The sequence below is a fragment of the Eleutherodactylus coqui genome, chromosome 9 (genome assembly GCF_035609145.1).
Source record: "Eleutherodactylus coqui strain aEleCoq1 chromosome 9, aEleCoq1.hap1, whole genome shotgun sequence".
Lineage (NCBI taxonomy): Eukaryota > Metazoa > Chordata > Amphibia > Anura > Eleutherodactylidae > Eleutherodactylus > Eleutherodactylus coqui.
The window spans coordinates 142,703,063-142,722,741 of record NC_089845.1 but is presented as its reverse complement, the minus strand read 5'-3'; the positions used below and the strand labels follow the sequence as shown (position 1 = coordinate 142,722,741).

The window sequence follows — 19,679 nt, the reverse complement described above, 5'->3', positions numbered from 1 at the left end:
ATTCTGTTTTATAGAAAATTGGAAAACCCTTTTAACCTCTGAGGCTCTTTTCAGATTACAATTTTTAAATCCAGCGCTGGTTCGCTGCTGGTTATTTCTATCCAGTGTAAAAGAGTGACGGACAGAAACTTTTTGGGAAAAGTAGACAATTCAGAGTAGGCTCTGGTACATCTAGCCTGGATACATGATGAGATAGCCGGACCTGGAGGCATATAGGCTCTCTATGTTATCCTGTTTGCCCACAGATGTTGCATACTCGTAGGCTGCCAAAGCTGACGTCCCATAGAGTCTCAATCAAAGATAGATCTGTTGCCCGGGCAGGCCAAGGAAGTGTGGCAACCTGGTGGTGAAGACATTCCTGGGAAACCCTTATGCGGCCAGCATTATCCTGCTGGAACACATGTGGCTGCAGGATAGCCTGAACATTTCGCTGAGCTGTCATTGTCCCTCGTACCACCACTAGGGGTGACCAACTATTGTAGGCGATGCCCCACCCCCCACCCCCTCCCGACCATCACACCAGCCGGGGGCAGTGTGCCGCTCCACAGCAAAGGCAGGATTGAGGTGTTCACCACGAGTGGATCAATCTGTCCTCTCTACCGGTGGTCTGTCTGGATTGTCTGGAGCCTGTTCATTCGGGGGACACAGGACCCTTTTTCTCAGCAGTCAGACCCCCACCAACCCGCCAATTATTCCCTATCCACAGGCGTACAACCCCTTTTAATGTTAATGTAATTTCAGGTACTAAAGTAAAAAAACTCACTTAAAGTTTTTTTCAGGATCGGTGGCGGTCACAGTGGTCAAATCTTCACCAATCAGATAGTTATCCCTTATTCTGTGAAGAGGGTAGCCTCCCTACATGGGACAACCCCTTGGGACAACAAAAAAAGTAAAAAGCAAATAATTGTGAAATCACTTTTTGCCAAATTTGCATTGTGAAATGCTATAGAAGAGGAAGGTGGGGCAGCTGGGAGACGCCTTTTTGAATGTGTGGTGGGGCTAAATAATATGTAAAAAAAAAAAAGCAGAGTTGATTAATATTCTGGCACCCTCCCATCTACTGTAGATTGTTGGAAAACCAGCAAAAGACCCCTCTAGAATCTGAGTTGCTGTAGCTGCAGATGGTCGGTATTGCTGTGTAGTATTGCAGTACAGTATACATGGAGCACACTGGCTGCCGTGTTACACGCTGATCATTTTATGCCAGTGATATGTCATAGCTACAAATCCTCAGAAGCAATATATAGAATATCTCATTCTTTAGGATGATACATAGCTGATTTTTTTTTTACTATTTTGCCACCACACAGCTCTGAATGACCATGTCACATTTTTTTATTAACTTGGGTCGACGTGTGAACAGCGTCATAAATACGTGTCATACCTCGTCTATTAATGTTTGTCAGCCAGTATTTGCAGTAATTAGCTGGTTGCCCGTGTAAACACCGGACGTTTTCACAGGCTGACAGGTAAATTGCTCATCTGTCCATTAAAAACAACCAGTAACCCGCGTGGCTCGTAGTCATGAATGTGTGTTCCTAATTACAGATTGCCGCAAACCCCATAATGACATCTTGTGCTTGTTTGCTCTTTGCTTTTGCACATAATTATAGCCGTTGTCTATGTAGGACGGGTCGCTGGAATGTTCTCTTCTGCTCCCCATAGTGTGTTACATAGTATTGTACTAGACCTTCAAGTCACTGGGAATTCGACAATGAAACCTTTCTTCTACCTATTATGGTTATTGCAGTCGCTTCCTCACTGTATATCTATTTTGGCCTTCTTTCAAAAGTATCAAAAAACCTGATGACGGCAAAGTCGAGGGGTGACTACTCCCTACTAATCCTCCTTGACCTCTCTGCTACATTTGACTCTGTTGACCATGACCTCCTAAAGGACACTCTTCTCTCCTGGTTCTCCTCCTACCTCTATGACTCCTCTTTCAGCATCTCCTTCGCTGGCTTTATCTCCTCTCCACTTCCTCTCGATGTTGGGGTCCCCTAGGGCTCAGTCCTCGTCCCCTTCCCCTCCTCTTCCCCTCGCTGTCAGGGTCCCCCCAGGGCTCAGTCCTCGGTCCCCTTCTCTTTTCTATCTAAACAGCCCAAAGTGGACAAACCATCTGCAAATTTGGCCTCCAATACCATCTCTACGCTGATGACACCCACCTACACACCTCCTCTCGTGATATCTCTGGACCATTCCTCCAAAATATCACTGACTGTCTATCCACTGTCTCTAATACCATGTATTCCCTTTTTCTCAAACTTAACCTCTCGAAAACTGACCACCTCGTCGTTCCGCCTTCTAACCGACCTCCCCTCAACATCTCCATTCCAGTGTCTGGTACCATCATAACCCCCAGACAGCATGCCTGCTGCCTTGGGGTCACACTGGACTCTGACCTCTCCTTTACCCCCTACATCCAATCTCTAGCCCGAACATGCCACCTACACCTTAGGAATATTGCTAAAATGCGTCCGCTCCTCACTACGGACACGCTAAAGACACTCGTGGTCGCCCTCATCCACTCCTGACTCAACTACTGCAACTTTCTATTCATTGGCCTTCGCCGTACCAGACTCTCCCCTCTTCAATCCGTATTAAACGCAGCAGTTAGGCTCATTTTTCTATCCAGCAGTTTCTCAGATGCCTCTGCACTATGCCAGTCGCTGCATTGGCTGCCCATCCACTGCAGAACTAAATTTAAACTCCTCACTCGCAAAGCTCTCCATGGCGCGGTGCCACCGTACATCACCTCCCCCCGTCCGTACACCACCCAGCCTGCTCACTCCGATCCTCTAACACACTCAGATTAAACATCCCTCTAACACGAACCTCACATGCTCGCCTACAGGACTTCACCAGAGCAGCACCCATCCTCTGGAACGCTCTACCCCAAGGCATCCGGACAGTTCCTGGTGCATGAAATTTCAGATGCGCCTTAAAAACGCACCTTTTCAGAGAGGCACACCAAATCTCATGACCTAGTCCCCCTGCCCCTCCCTATGGCTCCCCACACCTTCAACCCTGCTTATCGCATACAACCTCTACCCTGCACCTCCTTACAACCCCACCCTGTTTGCTTCGTAATAACTGAGTTCCACATGTAACTCACGTACTGCCTGTGTCCCCTATGCCTTATCACCCTGATCCCGTTGGCTTCAAACTGATTGTATATCACATGTAATTGTTGTATTGTCTGTGTTCTCCCTGCTTCAGAGCTCTGCGGAATAAGTTGGCGCTATACAAATAAAGATTATTCTTCTTTCGGTAACCTGGCCTGCCTCTCGGCGGTGGCGGTAGCTTGTTAAAGGGGATGGCTGACTGCTGCACTCAACTATCTCCATCAGTCCCAGAAAGTTTTTTTTAAAGGAGTAGCAATGTAAATGCAAGAAAGAAGCTTCATTACAAAGGGGATGCTGTAACCCATTCTCTTGGTCAGTGGGGGGCCCAGCAGTGAGACCCCCAACGATCAAACACTTATCCTGTTGATAAGTGAGAAATGTTTGTGCGAAAATCTCGTAAGCTAGAATAAAAAATAAAAAAAACAAAACAAAAACAGAAAAAAAAAACAGACAGTTTCTTGATGATAACTCTTCAGTGACAGCGAATACGCCTTTTGACAGCAGACTAGTCAGAGCCCTGCACACGTATGGGTGATGTGAGCACTCTTTCCTGCTGCAGGCAGAGCAGTGGCGGGAGGCTTCTTCTGCAGCCTCTCATCTCCAAGCCAGGATTGTGAGGAGGAAGAGATCTCTGACCTCATGGGACACACAAGGCTGGATTCTCACCGCCACTCACGTGATGTCCAGGGATTCCCTCTGCATCTCTGAAAACAGCATCTATACAAACGATAGACTCCTTTCTGTCATTCTGGGAAAGAAAAGCGTAGTTAGCATAAATACCGGAAAAAGACAAACCTTGTCAAATGGAGACCAAAATTCTCCCCATTTGATACATTAAAGGGATATTCTGGGACTATTTTTATTTTTCGTATTGATAACTGTCTCGGATCCCCGCTGATTAGCTGATTCCCAGGGCCACTGTCTTCTGTGCTGACCATAGCGCAGTGGCTCGGGGTGGTATTGCAGATGTAGCTTCTATTGCAGTACCAACCCGAGCCATAGTGCTATTGCCTCTTGTGCCGACCACAGCGACAGAGGCCCCGGCTATCAATCAAAAACAGTTTAAAAGTCTCGGAATACCCCTTTAACGTGAATTGCGCCTGCAATGACAGGTTCTTGCCACTACGCAGAGATCGGCGCTAGCTGCTTCTTCTCCATGTGTGTAGTGGCGCTGGCAGAGGGTGACCGGTCAGCTAATTATTAACTATTGACGACCTACCCTGCAGATACGTCATCAATAGTATTTCTTTGGAAAACCCTTTTAATGTCTTTGGTGCTATCCAAGGTGCCTTCTGGACACTGTTTTGGTGATGCGGGCAGAAATCTAGGACATCGATGAATTGTGGTGTCAACCCAGATGAAAGAATACAAAAATACAGATTCCGTATAAGTTTCTTTATACTTATTGAACACGTTAGAATGAGCCCCTTCTTAGAACTACAGCTGTGAAAAAAAAACGGGTTTTCTAACCGTCCATCTATGGCGTATATGTATCCAGAGATTTCATTAAAAGTGTTGCTGCCTTTACAAGCAGATGGGAGGTAAACGAACATCAGGAAGGGTGGGCCTTGGAAAATTAGCCTGGCACCGCTCTCCTATGAAAGCGGTCTGAGGCCGGTGACACACGACCGGATTTCAATTGTGGAATCCATGATCGTCACCCGTGCGGACGATCCACGGCATTCTGCACACATTGAAAGAGTAGAACATTCGTATACGAGTGGATCGTGATCGAGATGTCCGGAAATAAAAGCGCAGCTTGTTCTTATTTTTCTGTGGACTCCGCACGGACTGCTTTCATTGAAGTCAGCGGAAGCCGTCCGACCGGCGGCCCATCCGCAATTGACGTAGGGTGGGGGTAATTGCGTCATCACCTAGACACAATGTGGTAAAAACAAAGATTAAGAAAAAAATACTGTACTGCGGTGACCGATGGCGAGCCCCCACGGTTATCTGCAATACAGAAAAAGGCATCTACGCAAGATCGCTGGTTGTGGTCAGGGCCGAATTCCGCCGCGGAGTCTGACCTGGTCGTAGGCAGCTGGTCTAAGGGTGTGTTCACACATCGCTGTACCCTGCGAGTATGTTCAAATGTTGTGGATTGTCCGCAGCAGAAAATCTGTGCCAAAATCTGCGTCTCTTTCAACAGCAAAAATGGAGTTAAAATCTGCAGTGTTGGTGCAAATCCAGCAGAGTCGACCCATTATAGTGGAAAAGATGAACTGTGCTGCGGATCTGCACCAAACCCCACATCCAGCAGCGCTCCCATAGGGAATAATGGGCGGTTTTCACACTCATGAAGGAGTGTAACATTGGGATATTGGCGCACCGGTTCTGCCTCGGTCATCGAAGAATTGTTTGTAGATGCTAGAGTAATGTTTGCCCTGCATTCTGATGGTTTCCTTTCCACTTGCAGGTGGATTGTAGACATGGAAGGCGCTCCAGGAACTCTTTATGAAGGAGAGAAATTTCAACTTCTATTTAAGTTCAGCAGTCGATACCCTTTTGATTCTCCTCAGGTAAGATCTTCTTAGGCTTCTTGCACACGATCCTGTTACAGATCTGAACACTGCAGCCATAGACCTCTATATTAGATATCACACTGTACCGCCATGTTCCTTCCATTTCATATAAAGGGGTTGTACCACAATTGCAAGTTATCCACACGATAGGGAATAACCTGCTGATTAAGGGGGTCTCACCGCTGAGACCCCACGGACTCCGAGATCACTGATCCTCACTGTGGACTTACTGAACCCCCTCCACCTGTTCTTGAGATTGGCGGGTGTCTCAGCGGTGAGACCTCCACTGATCAGCATGTTATCCCCTGCCCTCTAAATAGGAGATAACGTGTAATCTTGGTACAACTCATTTAAGGATTTTTTCGAAATTCCTGTTGCGTCAGTGAGGTGTTTGTCCTCTGAAGCTTTGCATCTGTGGAACAATGAGATGCCGCATAATAGATAAAGTGCATACTTTGTGTTTTTGGAACATTTTACAGGATTATTCGGTGACAATTCTTGCTTTTTTTTCTTTAAATTCCAATAAAATAAATATTAAAAAGTATCATTAATAACTGCTTTATTCACACAGAAATAGTGCTTTTTTTTCTAAGCCAGAACACAAAATCTGGTGTTCCACGAGTGGACGAAGGAGTTCAGAAGTTGATGCCTTACCCCCAGGGGGAATCTGGACGCCTACGTCCCAGTATTAATTCTGTTTCTCCTACTGGCCCCCCCGGACTGCGGTATTATACGCAGTTTTTAATGTATTTTCTCAATAATATAATGGACATAGTTTGGTGATGGCCCCTTAATCATGTTCAGGTAATGGACTGAACAAACGTTCACACAAACGCTCTTTCCTAATCATTGGCCCTTGTAAATGGGTAGCAATTAGCCGATAAACACATAAATGCTAATTTGTCCGCTGATCTGATATTTTGTGCTGCTGTAAAACTCCTAGTTGTTGGCAGCACATCTATCCGTGTAAACAGAGGATGTGCTGCCGACACTGATGAGTGTATGGAGGACGAACCATCAGCCTGCGTGAAGGCCCTTTTAAACAATTGCTGATGTTATTGATTTCTTTTCAAGTGGCCCGTTTACACGCGACAATTATCACTCAAAATTCATGCAAACGAATGCAAATCGGCGATAATCGTTGCATGTAAACGCTACCACCGTGCACTTTTTATCTTAATGATGATTTTAAGGTGAGCTTAAAATCCATCCTTTAACCGCAGAGAGACCAAGTATCTCTCAACAGACCGCAAGCTGTGTTCTCAGCGGGAGCTGAGAGATTACATTGTATTCTGCCCACAGCCCCTATGGGAACAACACCGCTGTGTGCAGAGCCCAGCCCACATGCTGGGCTCTACAAACAGCTCCCGGAGGTCCCTTTACATGCAAATGAAGATGATAGTGTTAATGGACATTGGTGTCCATTAACCCTTTATGCAAAATGATCGCTAAAACTTTCAGTCTTTCAATCGTTTGAAAGATTGTCTTTGCGTGTAAATGGGCCTTTAGTGTTACCTTTCTTTATAATACTGTCTGTGATGTTAATGAGATGACTGCTGACAAGTGATCTCTACAGAACAGCAAGTGTCAGGCTATTATGAGGCTCAAGGGCCACTTTCACGGGACGATTATCGCTCCAAATTTGTTGAAGCGAATGAAAATGCGTCGTCATCATTACGTCTAAATGCAAAAAAATCATTTACTTTTCATTATCACGGACTTTCAAGCATCATAAAAATCATCGCTGGCATTTGAAGGGCTGAGCGAGAAGTCAGCGATGATCTGCCTGTCCGAACGCTCTGCACTGGTGCCAGAAAATAGCGGTGACTTCCCTGCTTGTTCACTCACTTAGACAGGCAGATCGTCCCGTCTGAATGTACCATCAGTGGCCGGAGTGAAAGGGCCCATGTACACCGGCTGATAGTCGTTAGGAATCTCGCTGGGTCATGGGAATCGGAACGAATCGTTCATTGTAAATGCTGGCAGCGACTGATGGAACATTGATCTACACCATAGGTCATTTTCTGATGCTTCATTCCCTTTACTGTCTGCATGCCTCCTGTGGATGACTATCAGCATTATCATATCACACTAGACTGTTATTGGGAGGGACTATTATTGGTATTCTATATTAGGGGGACTTTTATAATTGACTTTTGACTAGCTGCCTGATCTCTTAAATTTGGTCCTTAATTCTCATTGCAGGTCATGTTCACTGGTGATAATATCCCTGTCCATCCTCATGTTTATAGCAACGGTCATATCTGTTTATCTATTTTAACGGAAGATTGGTCTCCTGCGCTGTCAGTGCAATCTGTCTGTCTTAGTATAATCAGCATGCTGTCCAGCTGCAAAGAAAAGGTACCGTGAGAGCTTTCCTTCTGCCTTCTACCAACACTAACGAGAGGGACGCAATAAATTATACTAGAGAAATGCATGTAGAACAGTTGTTTTTTTTTAAATATTCCTATGGTTTACAAGGAGGAACAATACAATGTCACGGTTTCTGCAAAACTCCCTGCCTTTACCACTTAGTGGCCGTTAGCAGAACATGAGTGGCTATGGTTAATGGCAGACAGTATTCTCTCAACACACAAACTTTCACTATTTTACGGGAATACAGGCCGCTCTTAAAAGAACCTAGTGGTGACCACTACCTGACAGGCAGAGGATATACAATTCTACCATTTTAAGTCCTGTTTTAGAACAAACAAGAATTCCATTTTGAGTTAAAGGGGTTTTCCAGGGAGGAAAAAACAGGCCCAAAGAAGTGTAGTAACATAAGACACCATGCTCACTTGCCCTACCTCTACCCTTTCGCCAAATGCCCAGTTCCCCACTGTTCTTCACTTCTGGATTAAAGGCTATGGAAACCTTTTGCGCATTAAAAATCAATACACGCATATCTTGCTAAGTCCCTGCAGAAAAAATGATTCACTTGTCTGTATTTTTTTTTTGCATTATTTTCGGGTGCATTCTCATCATTGATCAGCTGGTTTCCCTCATGAATGCACACCAGCTCGGCTCCCTCTCATCTTTCAGAGGTTGTGTAGCATGACCACGCCCACTCAGTACTACACAGCTATCTCTCATCCTCTTTCAGGATAGCTGCTGCTCAGTTTTCCCCTCACTGCTAACAGAAAATTCAACTGCAGTGAATTATAGTTCTCTGTAATAGTAGCTTTCTCTGCTCTTTGTCCTCCCAATCTCCTCTGCCATCCCTCGGCATTGTCATACAGCACTCTAATAGCTCCGTGAAATGGCATTGAATGCAGGTTCACAACAGGGGAGCAGGTTTGGAGAGGAGCTGTCATTTTACTATAACTTTGCTAAGATTTCAGTCCTTCAGTCTGCAGTGCTTGGAAAACAATACAAACCTAGAAATCAGCAATTTAGTGAAAGACAATTACAAAAACTCTTAAAAGCATTGGTTAAAAGGAAAAAAAAAAGTACAAAGGTGTACATTGCCTTTAAACGGGCCACCACCATCACAGACTACAGGGACGTGTAACGGCCTGCCGCCAATCACCCATTCACTTCAGCTGGGGATTGGTTACCGCAGTCACACATCCCGTTGTCGAGGCATCATTACTCTGCAGTCCCAAGGCCTCTTTGAATAAAATGTCCCCCCCCCCCCGAATAATCCCTTTTTAAATAAGTGATTTCTTTTGTCATCCAATCACATTAAAGGGGTTATCTAGGATTTACCATTTCTGGCCTGCTCTTGGGGTAAGATATCAATATGTGATTGCTGGAAGTACTACAGCACCGAGACCTCTTCTCTGCAGTTTCCATCATAGCGCCACTCTCCATGCAGCTCTGCCTAGTACTGCAGAATAGCCCTTGGACCAGATTGGGGCATGTAATGTGCGGTGCCCTGGACAGCGCACGGGCGCAACTTGCTCTAAGCTTGTTAAATTCTGGAAAGCCCCTTTGATGCATTGATGCTACCGTAATGTGAAATATAACTTAACCTTTAATTTACTACTTGCACTCTGCAGCCTATTACATTAGAGAAATCGGTGCAGATCAAAGGCCACATATAGTATGGACTGCAATATATACTGCTTATACATGCTCTGATATTGCATGTATTCCCATCTAGCCTCTCGCTGTAGCCGGAGAACCGTCCAGTGAAGGGCGCCGTGTTCCATCTAAGGACTAAATGAGGTCATTTCATTTATAGCACAGGAATGTAACCTAGTTTTCACTCCTGATCATATCTCGGCATGCCACCTGTGCCACTTGATGAGTAATCCCTCTGTACTCTGCGGGCATCACCTGCTCCGCTCCTATCTGGGATCATAGAATGCCAGTGTATTTCTTTTAGTTACATTGGTAAATGAACGGGCAAGACTTTCCAAGATCTACAATTGCAGGATTCACTTCTGGAGCTGCTTTTCCTACTCTTTTCTGATATTGCAACAGGAACCCGCTCATTACAAACATACGTGCTGTGCCACCCATGAAATAAAGTACGCACTAAATCGCCTCCATCTTTCAGCTGATTGTAGGGCTACGGGGTCATCACCATGAGGTCTTGTCCATTGTTTGTAGTCTGTGTCCTATTCGGGCTCCTGAGTCGAGCTCTACTGAATCTACTAAAGGGAACCTGTTTCACAGATCCGCACAGCGCCCCCATGTGTTATCCTGAAACGCTGCAGAAGAATCTGGGGAGAGCACGGCGCGGCCCGCCTCTTTGACTCGAGAGCTCTACTCCTGAGACAAGTGGGCAAACGTCAAAGTGACTTCTGAAATGCAGCAGGGTTACAGAATAACACAAGCGGGCGCTGTGCAGATCCGTCCCGGGCTCATGCTGACTGTGGTTTGGGCAGCATGAACCCGCTGACGGGTTCCCTTTTACTAATATGTTACGATGTTGCTGTATGCAAACGGGAGATGGGAAAAATGTCTCTGTAGCGCCATCTACTGGAAGTTAGCTTTCGTATAAGTCCATGCCTGTCCTTTTCACAGGCCTTGGAACAAGACTTACTCATCCTGTTGCAAGGCCTGTTAAAAGGTTAGACATCGAATTATAGAGTAGCTACCTTCCAATAGGTGGCGCTACAGAGATCTTTTTTTTTTTCTCCCATTGGCATGCAGAAATTTCCTACCACATTATTATGTGTATATCATCTCCTATTTGCATACCTAATTTCCCAGGGAGCATTGCATAGCTTAGAAGACTCCTTTTGTCCTCTCCACAAAAAGAGAGGATTCTGTTCCAGGGAATTTCTGATAGTATTTGGGAAATTAATGATCAGGCCCACATCCAAACGCACCTCGGCTCTATTGGAATTGTTCGGTAGAATTGTTGCTTTTAGGCATTTTATTTTCTTTCATTCTTCCTTTCAGAGACGACCTCCAGATAACTCATTTTATGTAAGAACATGCAACAAAAATCCAAAGAAGACAAAATGGTGGTATCACGGTAAGTGCCTAACGCATGAAAGAATGGAGGGATAGACTGGATATCTCCAGAAATGTGTGCATCCTAGTTGTAGGGACTTCCTCAGAGCTGTGACTGTGCTGGTCTTCTGAAGTGACAACGGCTGAGCTGTGAAGACCGTACACCACACAGACGCTGAATGGGACCGCTGAGTGATGAAGCATATACCGTCCTGTGGGAGCACACGGTCTGTGCCTCGGGGGCATCGCTCAGTGGTTTCCATGGCTGAGCAGATACACACGGGCCTGAGATCAGTCATTGGCTAGAGGAGCATAAAACATGACGGCACTGGAGCGATGAAAACACATTTACTGGCTTAGGTACTACTTCACCGTCTGGCATTCTTACAGACTAAACTGAAATTGGCCAATAATAAAGGAAGGCCTCTTGCACAAATGCATGATATTAGCTGTATAATTTTATGGGGGAGGATTGATGGTCTGGGGCTGCTTCTGGTTTTGGCTTGGTCCACCGTTCCTTCTGACAGTGCAGCTTAAAATCTCTCTCCAATTGGGGAAAAGTCTGCAGTCACGCAGACTTAACCCTCTCCTTAGTGATCAAGCAGAGCGCTTCTGAAACAGTCTGCCTGATCACAGAGAGGGCAGAGGGGCTGTGCAACAACAAAGTAGCTTCTCTGTCCTCTCTCTGCTCTCATGGCTATATGACCAGGGTAGGAAGAAAACAAGAAGTTGAACCGTCAGTGTTCAGCCTCCTACAGCCAAAGAGGGAAATGGCAGCTCACCTGCTTTTCTGAAAATCAAGCACGGAGCACCGAAAGATCTTTGTTCACACCTCCAGATTCCTTCAAAAACCAAAACCCACCAGTGATGATTTTATAACATTCTTATTTATGCTAACATTTCTTTGAAAAGCGTGATAAATTCCCATGGGAACACATGAAGTTCCAATGCGTTTCAAACACACTTAAAGGGGTTGTCCCGCGCCGAAACGGGTTTTTTTTTTTTTAAACCCCCCCCCCCCGTTCGGCGCGAGACAACCCCGATGCAGGGGTTAAAAAAACCACCCGCACAGCGCTTACCTGAATCCCGGCGGTCCGGTGACTTCAATACTTACCGCTGAAGATGGCCGCCGGGATCTTCTACCTTCGTGGACCGCAGCTCTTCTGTGCGGTCCACTGCCGATTCCAGCCTCCTGATTGGCTGGAATCGGCACGTGACGGGGCGGAGCTACACGGAGCCGCTCTCTGGCACGAGCGGCTCCATAGAAGACTGCTGAAGACCCGGACTGCGCAAGCGCGGCTAATTTGGCCATCGGAGGCCAAAAATTAGTCGGCTCCATGGGAACGAGGACGCTAGCAACGGAGCAGGTAAGTAAAAAACTTTTTATAACTTCTGTATGGCTCATAATTAATGCACAATGTATATTACAAAGTGCATTATTATGGCCATACAGAAGTGTATAGACCCACTTGCTGCCTCGGGACAACCCCTTTAAGCGTTCATGGCTGGCTAAGTCTTCATAATGGTGTCCCTAATTACAAAAATCACCGCTAAAGCCTGGAAAAAGCATGTAGGGCTACCTAAACACACATTGTTATTAAGTCAAGACCCGGTTTGATTTCAGGTTTCCATCTTTTATATCGATAACTGCAAGGAGACTGAAACCTGGACAGAACTATAGAGTTTAATATGTGAAGTGGAGACCTCTTTGGTCTCCGCTTCACAAAGTTTCCTTCCCTGTCAGCACTTTTCTGTTCAGTTGAAAGAAAAAAACTGACAAGGACCTAAACCTTGCGAAACTCAGACAAAAGAGGTCTTCCTTTCACACATTGAACTCTATGGTTCAGTTCTGGTTTTGTCCAGGTGTCAAGTCTCCATTCCATGCTCGGCATAAAAGTTGGAAACCCTAGACCGATGCTGGATGAAAAACACCATATAAAAGGAGCCTAACCCCCAGGTAAAAAATAATAATTTGGTCACTGGTCCAGAAAACCAGGAATTCCAAAGTGAAAGTAGATCTAACTTCTCAGATTAAGCTGTGTGTACATGAGGAATGACACTATTACTGGCTACTATATGCTTTGTATTCTGCACTCATCACCATTTGCCCCCCTGTAAGCTGTATCTGTGATCTGTTTCCTCTGGATTTGTGTGTGGAGACAAGCTGTTATGGGGTCTTCTGCATATGGAGAAAACAGATTCTGCTCCTTAACTTTTTATAATACACATACAAAAAGATAGCATCAGGGTGGACACTAAACAAGTACTGAGCAGTGTAGATGTGAATAAATAGTTCACTGTTGGCTCTTACAGCACGTCTTTGTGCCTGCTTTTATTTTCCTCTCACCTCTCTATAAACTTCAACAGGCAACATAAGTCCTTCCCCTCGTTCAATTCCTGTTCTCTGTTCCATTTTTGACTATGGAGATAGGCATAACGTGACAACAGGCAGTGGACAGTAAATTAGGAGGGAGACCCCTAGTGTCCAGCACTTGATAGGGATTATTCAACACAAAAAAACCTTCTTTCATTAAATAAGGTGATTGGAATGTTTTCTAGTTACCACATTGGCTAACACATAAATACAAGTTGTTGGAAAAGATAGTGATAAATTTAACCTCTTCACTGCCCTAAACCACCAGGGATGTAGACCTTAATCCCCTCACTACCCTACATTACCATGGATGCTGACTTTAACCCTCTTCACAGCCATATAATAGCTGATGTATTGACCTTAACTCCCTTCACTGTCCAACACCAACTACTTATTAGGGCCCATTAGGTTAATGCCTATTGGATGCTGTTCTGCATCACGGGCTTTGTCCGGGTTCACATCTGAGTCTGTTAGTAAGGCTTATTAACACTGTTTTATGCAGTTTTACCAAATCCGCCCATTAAAGTCTGTGTGTGGTAAAAAAAAAAAACACAATAGTATCCATATTCACTTTTGTAAAAAAAAATTTAAGCATGCACATACAAATCACGTGAACTGATATGTACATATTTTTTTTGCACCAGTGTTCCATCTGTTTTTCATGTGTGCAAAAAAAACCAAAAACACTAGAAGGCTCAAGCGATCGTCTTGTGTTAGAACCCAAAGAAAACGGAGCACAAAAAAGCCCCACAGTGAATATGAATGCTATTGTGTTCGTTGTGTTTTTTTTGTTTGTTTGTTTTTTACACAAAGACTTGAACCCTTTTCAATCCACTGTCTGATGTCAGAAGACGTCCGGCAGGGTATTCTTACTGTATATTACTGGTCGCTTTGTTGTCCGGGGGCCTCTCCAGCATGTCCCATATCACAGTACTGGCTCTAGCCAGAAGATGTCGCCATTGTATAATGGCAGAAAGAGAAAACCCTGAATCCAAAATTGGATTGCAAAGGGTTAATGGGCAATTTTGGTTCGTAAATGTTGTTAGCCATTTCAGGCCCATTTAGACACAAAGATGATTGCTCAAAAGATGGCTTTTGAGCAATCATTTTGCATAAAACTACTACTTGGTACTAATGCCTACTAATGCCAATTAGTAGCATGTGAGCCACAGCGAGCTGCAGTCAGGGGACACAGCACCCGCTGTTCGCTGAATAAATTCGCTTTGTTCTGCCGCACTGATTGCAGCTAAGACAATGTAATCAGCTGTTATCAGCTCTCCCCAGGCAGAACACAGCGTGCAGTCTGTCTTACCAGCTGTTCTGCTGAATGATGGATTTCATGCCGAACTGAAATCCATCGTTTGGTAGATAACTGAAAGATGGACACATTTACACGTAACGATTATCGCTCAAAAGACGGCTTTTGAGCGATAATCATGGTGTCTAAATGGGCCTTTAGTCGTTCACAACCCTCAGTAACCCTAAAGGCGAGCTCCCTCCATGTTTTTCGGTTTTGCACTGCTTCTTTCAGTTGTGTGATATCCATGCCAGTATCAGCTTTGACAGTATCGGCCATCGTGTTCTTTGGCGCCGGGTCGTCTTTTGTCACTGATCTGTCCAAGCATTATAGATTTTTCTAGCGACTCTGCTCGCATTATATGGCCAAAATTCATGAGTCTGAGCCCGGTCATCTTGTCCTCCAGTGTTATATCGGGTCTTATATGATTCAGGACTTCTCTGATTCTTACTCTCGCCGTCCAGGGTATACGCAGCAGCTTTCGTCAGCACCACAGCTCCAACGCATCAATCCTCCTTCTATCCGCTTCCCTTGCAGTCCAGCTTTCACATCCATACATGGCTCTGGGGGAAATGGTGGTTTGCACTATCCTGCGTCTAGACGCTATACTGTAAATACAGACCAAAGTAGGACATGCTACGATTCTCTCTTTTTTTTTTTTTTAACATGGAGCATTGGTCCATGTAATAAAACACACAGCTTAGTACACAAATTAAATTCAATGGGTCTGTGTGCTCTCCATATGTCCGCAAAAAATACGGATTGAACATGGGCAGAGAATACGCCTCTGTGAATGGGCCCTTGGACCCCTGCATGAAATAGCATGGTCTACTTCACTGCCTATATAGTAAAAATAGGTATATGGATATATTTATCCCTGATACTTGTCAAACTGGCCTTTTCTTGTTCAGTGGGGGTCTACGGATACTTCAGCATATACGTGGGGGGGGGGGGGGGGGGGTTGCCGCACAAAAACAGCCCAGGTCCCTAACTTCTCTCTGCTACTTATATTACAGCATTGTCCCTAATCTGGGGTGACCAGTTCCTGCTTCATCATGACAGTGCCCTATAGCATAAAATGTGCCCATCCATCACACTGGGCTGAGCAGAGTCATTATCACAACACCATCAAACTGTGGAGTGCCAATGGTTTATTGTCCCTCCCATCAGTGCCCGACCTCACAAATACTCCTTTGGCAGCATGACCCTGACACTGTGTACCATGAGGGTCTGTTCACACGTAGGAAAACCCACACCAAAATCCATATTAAAAATCGCATCAAATCCTCACAGTTGTGGATCCGCAGCAAACTCTACTGAAAGGGTGAGGGCAGCTGCAGATCTGCACCAATGGTGCGGAGTGTGATGCGGAAATGACGCTACGTGTGAACATACTCTGAAGGTCTTCCCAGAAGAGCCGCGTGGAGTACGGAATAGTCCACTACGGTATTCTGTACTCCAAGTGTAACAAAAACACTCAGGAACCTTGTAAAACGGATCCTCGTCCGCGTCACGATAGAAGTGAATGCCCCCCATTTGTTTCAGTTCGGGGTTCGGTCACAGCGCTGTTTTCAGCAGTAATTACTAAATCAACTTTGCAATGGGCCTTAAATAAATATGCCTTATCTTTTTGTTGCAGAAACTCCATTGTAGACTGTGTTTCCATGGTAACAGACAGCAATAAAATGCTAATCCTGCGATCTCATACTCTTGACCATTTGTTCGCCGCTTTCTGCAAATGTACATTTGGTCGGTTATCCAGAAGTATTTGCGGCCCGTTGCCATGGAGACACATAGTTTGCATAGGAGCTGTAGAAACCAAACTGTAGGATATATGAAATTAGTGCCTATTAAAGTCGCGTTTTTAATTGTATATGCATTATGAGACTTAAAGAAAACACTTTGCTAAAGTGCTGATCGCCTGTAAAAGGCTTCTGTCAATGTTCGGCAGTAACATCGATGCCTACAATCTTAGGAAAGCCTAGATATCCTCTTCTGTGAATCCAAGGGTCTTATGGAGTATGTAGGCCTCATGTTTACTGTTGCATGCAAGTTCTCCATGTGTACGGAGCGGCTGTGCGCATGCGTGACCTCTGCTCCATTCACTTCTGTGGGATGCAGGGAGATCAATGCATTCAGCAATCTTCCTCCATCCCATAGAAGTGAATGGAGCAGAGGTTGCAGATGCACGGCCGCTATATGTATGTGGGTAATTTGGGGTGTGCATGTCGGGATCACTAGGGGTTCTTGTGATCAGACCCCCCCCCCCCCCCCAACCCACCAGGAATCGGATATTTATCCTGTGGATAGGGAATAAATGTCACTAGAAAGAAAAACCTCTATTGAAATTCTATCTCTGGTTTTATGTAAATGAATGAAATGTATAATGAAATGTTCTGCCCTTTTTTGTAACGTGTCTTGTGTCTATATTCCACATTATATCTGTTTGCGGTCTGTGAGAACTTGAAAACCTCCTTTTCAGTGCAGTCCCTTTAAAGGGGGTCCCGAGTGCCTCTGTATGAACGGAGCGGGCGGTTACACATGCACACGCCTGCTCCATTCATCTCCATGGCACTCCTTGAGATAGCTGAGTACATGCGCTTGGCTATCTCCGGGAGCCCCATAGAGATGAATGCAGCAGCAGTGCGCATGCGTATCTACAACTCCATTCACAGGGGGAGACTTAGGACCCCGGCTTGGACCCCAATGATTAGATACTTGTCAGCTATCCTGTGGATAGGTGGTAAGTGGCTGTCCCAGGACAATCCCTTTAAGTAGAACAATCAGAAAATTTGGATTAAAGGGGGAAAAAAAGTGTGCATTTCTGCTATACATAGGATTTAATAGGGGTTATTCAAAACGTAACTATTGATGACCTCGGTACCCGGTCAGTCAGCTGGCTGAAGCGGCAACAGCTCTCGGGTGAGCACTATAGTCTCCATTTGTATGCCGGGCACAGTGCTGTACATTGTGTGGGCAAGACCATGTGACCCCAATGAGGGCAACCTCACCGGCTGTAGACGAGCCTTGAGCACCTTGGCCCTTTCAAAGAGCTGATCGCCGGAGTGCCGATAGTCAGATCCTCACAGATGTGATATTGATGACCTGTTCTAATGGTCCTTTTACATGAGATGATTGTCAGACCCAAGTGTTCCTCCGAATGTGTGTTCACCTGACAATCAGGCCTTGTAAAGGGACCAATGATCAGCCGATCGGCTTCTACGTGAGCATATAAGTACTCCCTGATCGCAGTAAATCCCCCGTGTGATCTGACAGATGTACAGCCGGCCAATGAGGATGAGTGATCATGTTGGTCATCCTTTGTCCCCATAAGCCAATTCTTGGCCCTTGTAACAGGAAATCACCGATCCACAGGCGTCGCAGCGCCCGTTCCATTGGTCACCGTAAGCACAGGTAATCCATATAGAAGTCCCAGCAAAACCCTATTACAAAGGAGATGCCCTCTCATGCCCGCTGTGACGTCTGTAATGTTCATACCTTGTTCTCTTGCAGATGATACATGTTGATGTCCACCTCCAACCCCTCTAGAAGAAGATTTAATCCTACTGAAAAAAACAAGCACTTTGATCCTTCAAGTCTTTGAACTTTTACCTTTTTGACGAGGTGACTGAATTAAAAGAAGACTACTTCCTTTTTACTGCATTTTTACTAGTGTGCTTTGTGGCGCATGTTGATCGCTGTCTGAGCACATGCAGCTGACATGCTTTGTTAGTCGTACTGGATAAATGCAGGCGTCGGGACGAAATTCCATTTTACTTTCTCTTACGTTTTCCACAATTTCCCAGGTCCTCATGTATTGTGCAATAACAATTCTAAATGCATGATAGGGCCTACCGGATGGGTTTACCAGGTGCATTGGGATAAGAAGGAACACTTCCATTACATTACCATCCATGACATCAGGATACTATGCACTGTGATTCTAAAAAAAAAAAAAAAAAATGGCGGCATGGCTCCATATGCTTGACCTGAAGGACTGCGAAACAGGAACTCTGTATATTTATTATCTTGTTTCCTTGATGTAAGGTTATTTGTGAATGTCTTCTGATGAGTGCAATGGACAGGTACAAAAATCTCAGAGCCGGGAGGTAACATACATACGTTGTATATAGCTATAGTGTAGAAGAGTGTGTGTGATCCGCTAGGCTTTAGGCAAAGTGTTCTCGCTGCCCGTATAAAGCGGAGGTAGGACTTATAATTCCATTCTGCAATTTACTATCTGCATTTGTGACATTACTGGATGATGAGGCGGAAGGTTCTTCAGTAAGTCAGTGAGGTCAGGAACACCTACTACTACATGGCTGGTGGCTACACTTTAATCAGGGCTTTGTATCCGAAGGGGTGGTGGTGTGAATGTGCTGCAGGCGGTCCGTAGGCCCGATTTACCACATTATGGCTTTTGTTTTTCTTTCTCTCATTTGAAGCTCTTTAGTTCTGTTTTCCAGCCATCGGCATGGGCGCTGCTCAGTCTCATGTATTTACACATTTTGTCACTTTTTCTTTCGTTTTGTTGTTGTTGTTGTACGTCATGTTTAATTAATACAGAATTTTACTTAGACCAAGAAACTTTGTCATATATTTTCTTTTATGTTTCTCTTGATGCATTTAATCACCCGTAGAATCCACAGCTCTGTATAGAGTTTACTGTGCGGCAAGTGGAAAAAGTTCAATAATTTATTTATTTTTGTTTAGTCCACATTCATAACTCCATAGTTCTCTTCTACCAGAGCATAATAATTCCATAGAGGGGAAATATTCAAAATTCTTTTTTTTTTTTCCTTTTTTTGTTAAAGGTTATGTAAGCATTTTGTGCATGAAAAATCAATACACGTAACTACGTCCCTGCGAAAAAAAAACAACAAAATGATGCACTTAACAGTTTTTTTTTTCTCATGCATTTTTAAAGCACCCTATAGTTGGGTTTTCAGGCT

General features: G+C 44.8%; 1 protein-coding gene across 1 annotated transcript in view; it reads left to right on the top strand.

Annotated features, from left to right (window-relative positions):
- UBE2W (ubiquitin conjugating enzyme E2 W) overlaps positions 1-19,314 on the top strand; it is a 46,443-nt gene extending 27,129 nt beyond the window's left edge. The window contains exons 3-6 of the mRNA XM_066578587.1: positions 5,542-5,644; positions 7,853-8,008; positions 11,003-11,078; positions 18,241-19,314. Of these exons, the coding sequence (XP_066434684.1) occupies positions 5,542-5,644; positions 7,853-8,008; positions 11,003-11,078; positions 18,241-18,254 (349 nt within the window). The 3' untranslated portion in view covers positions 18,255-19,314. The remainder of the gene's footprint in view (positions 1-5,541; positions 5,645-7,852; positions 8,009-11,002; positions 11,079-18,240) is intronic.
- Positions 19,315-19,679: the final 365 nt, after the last annotated feature.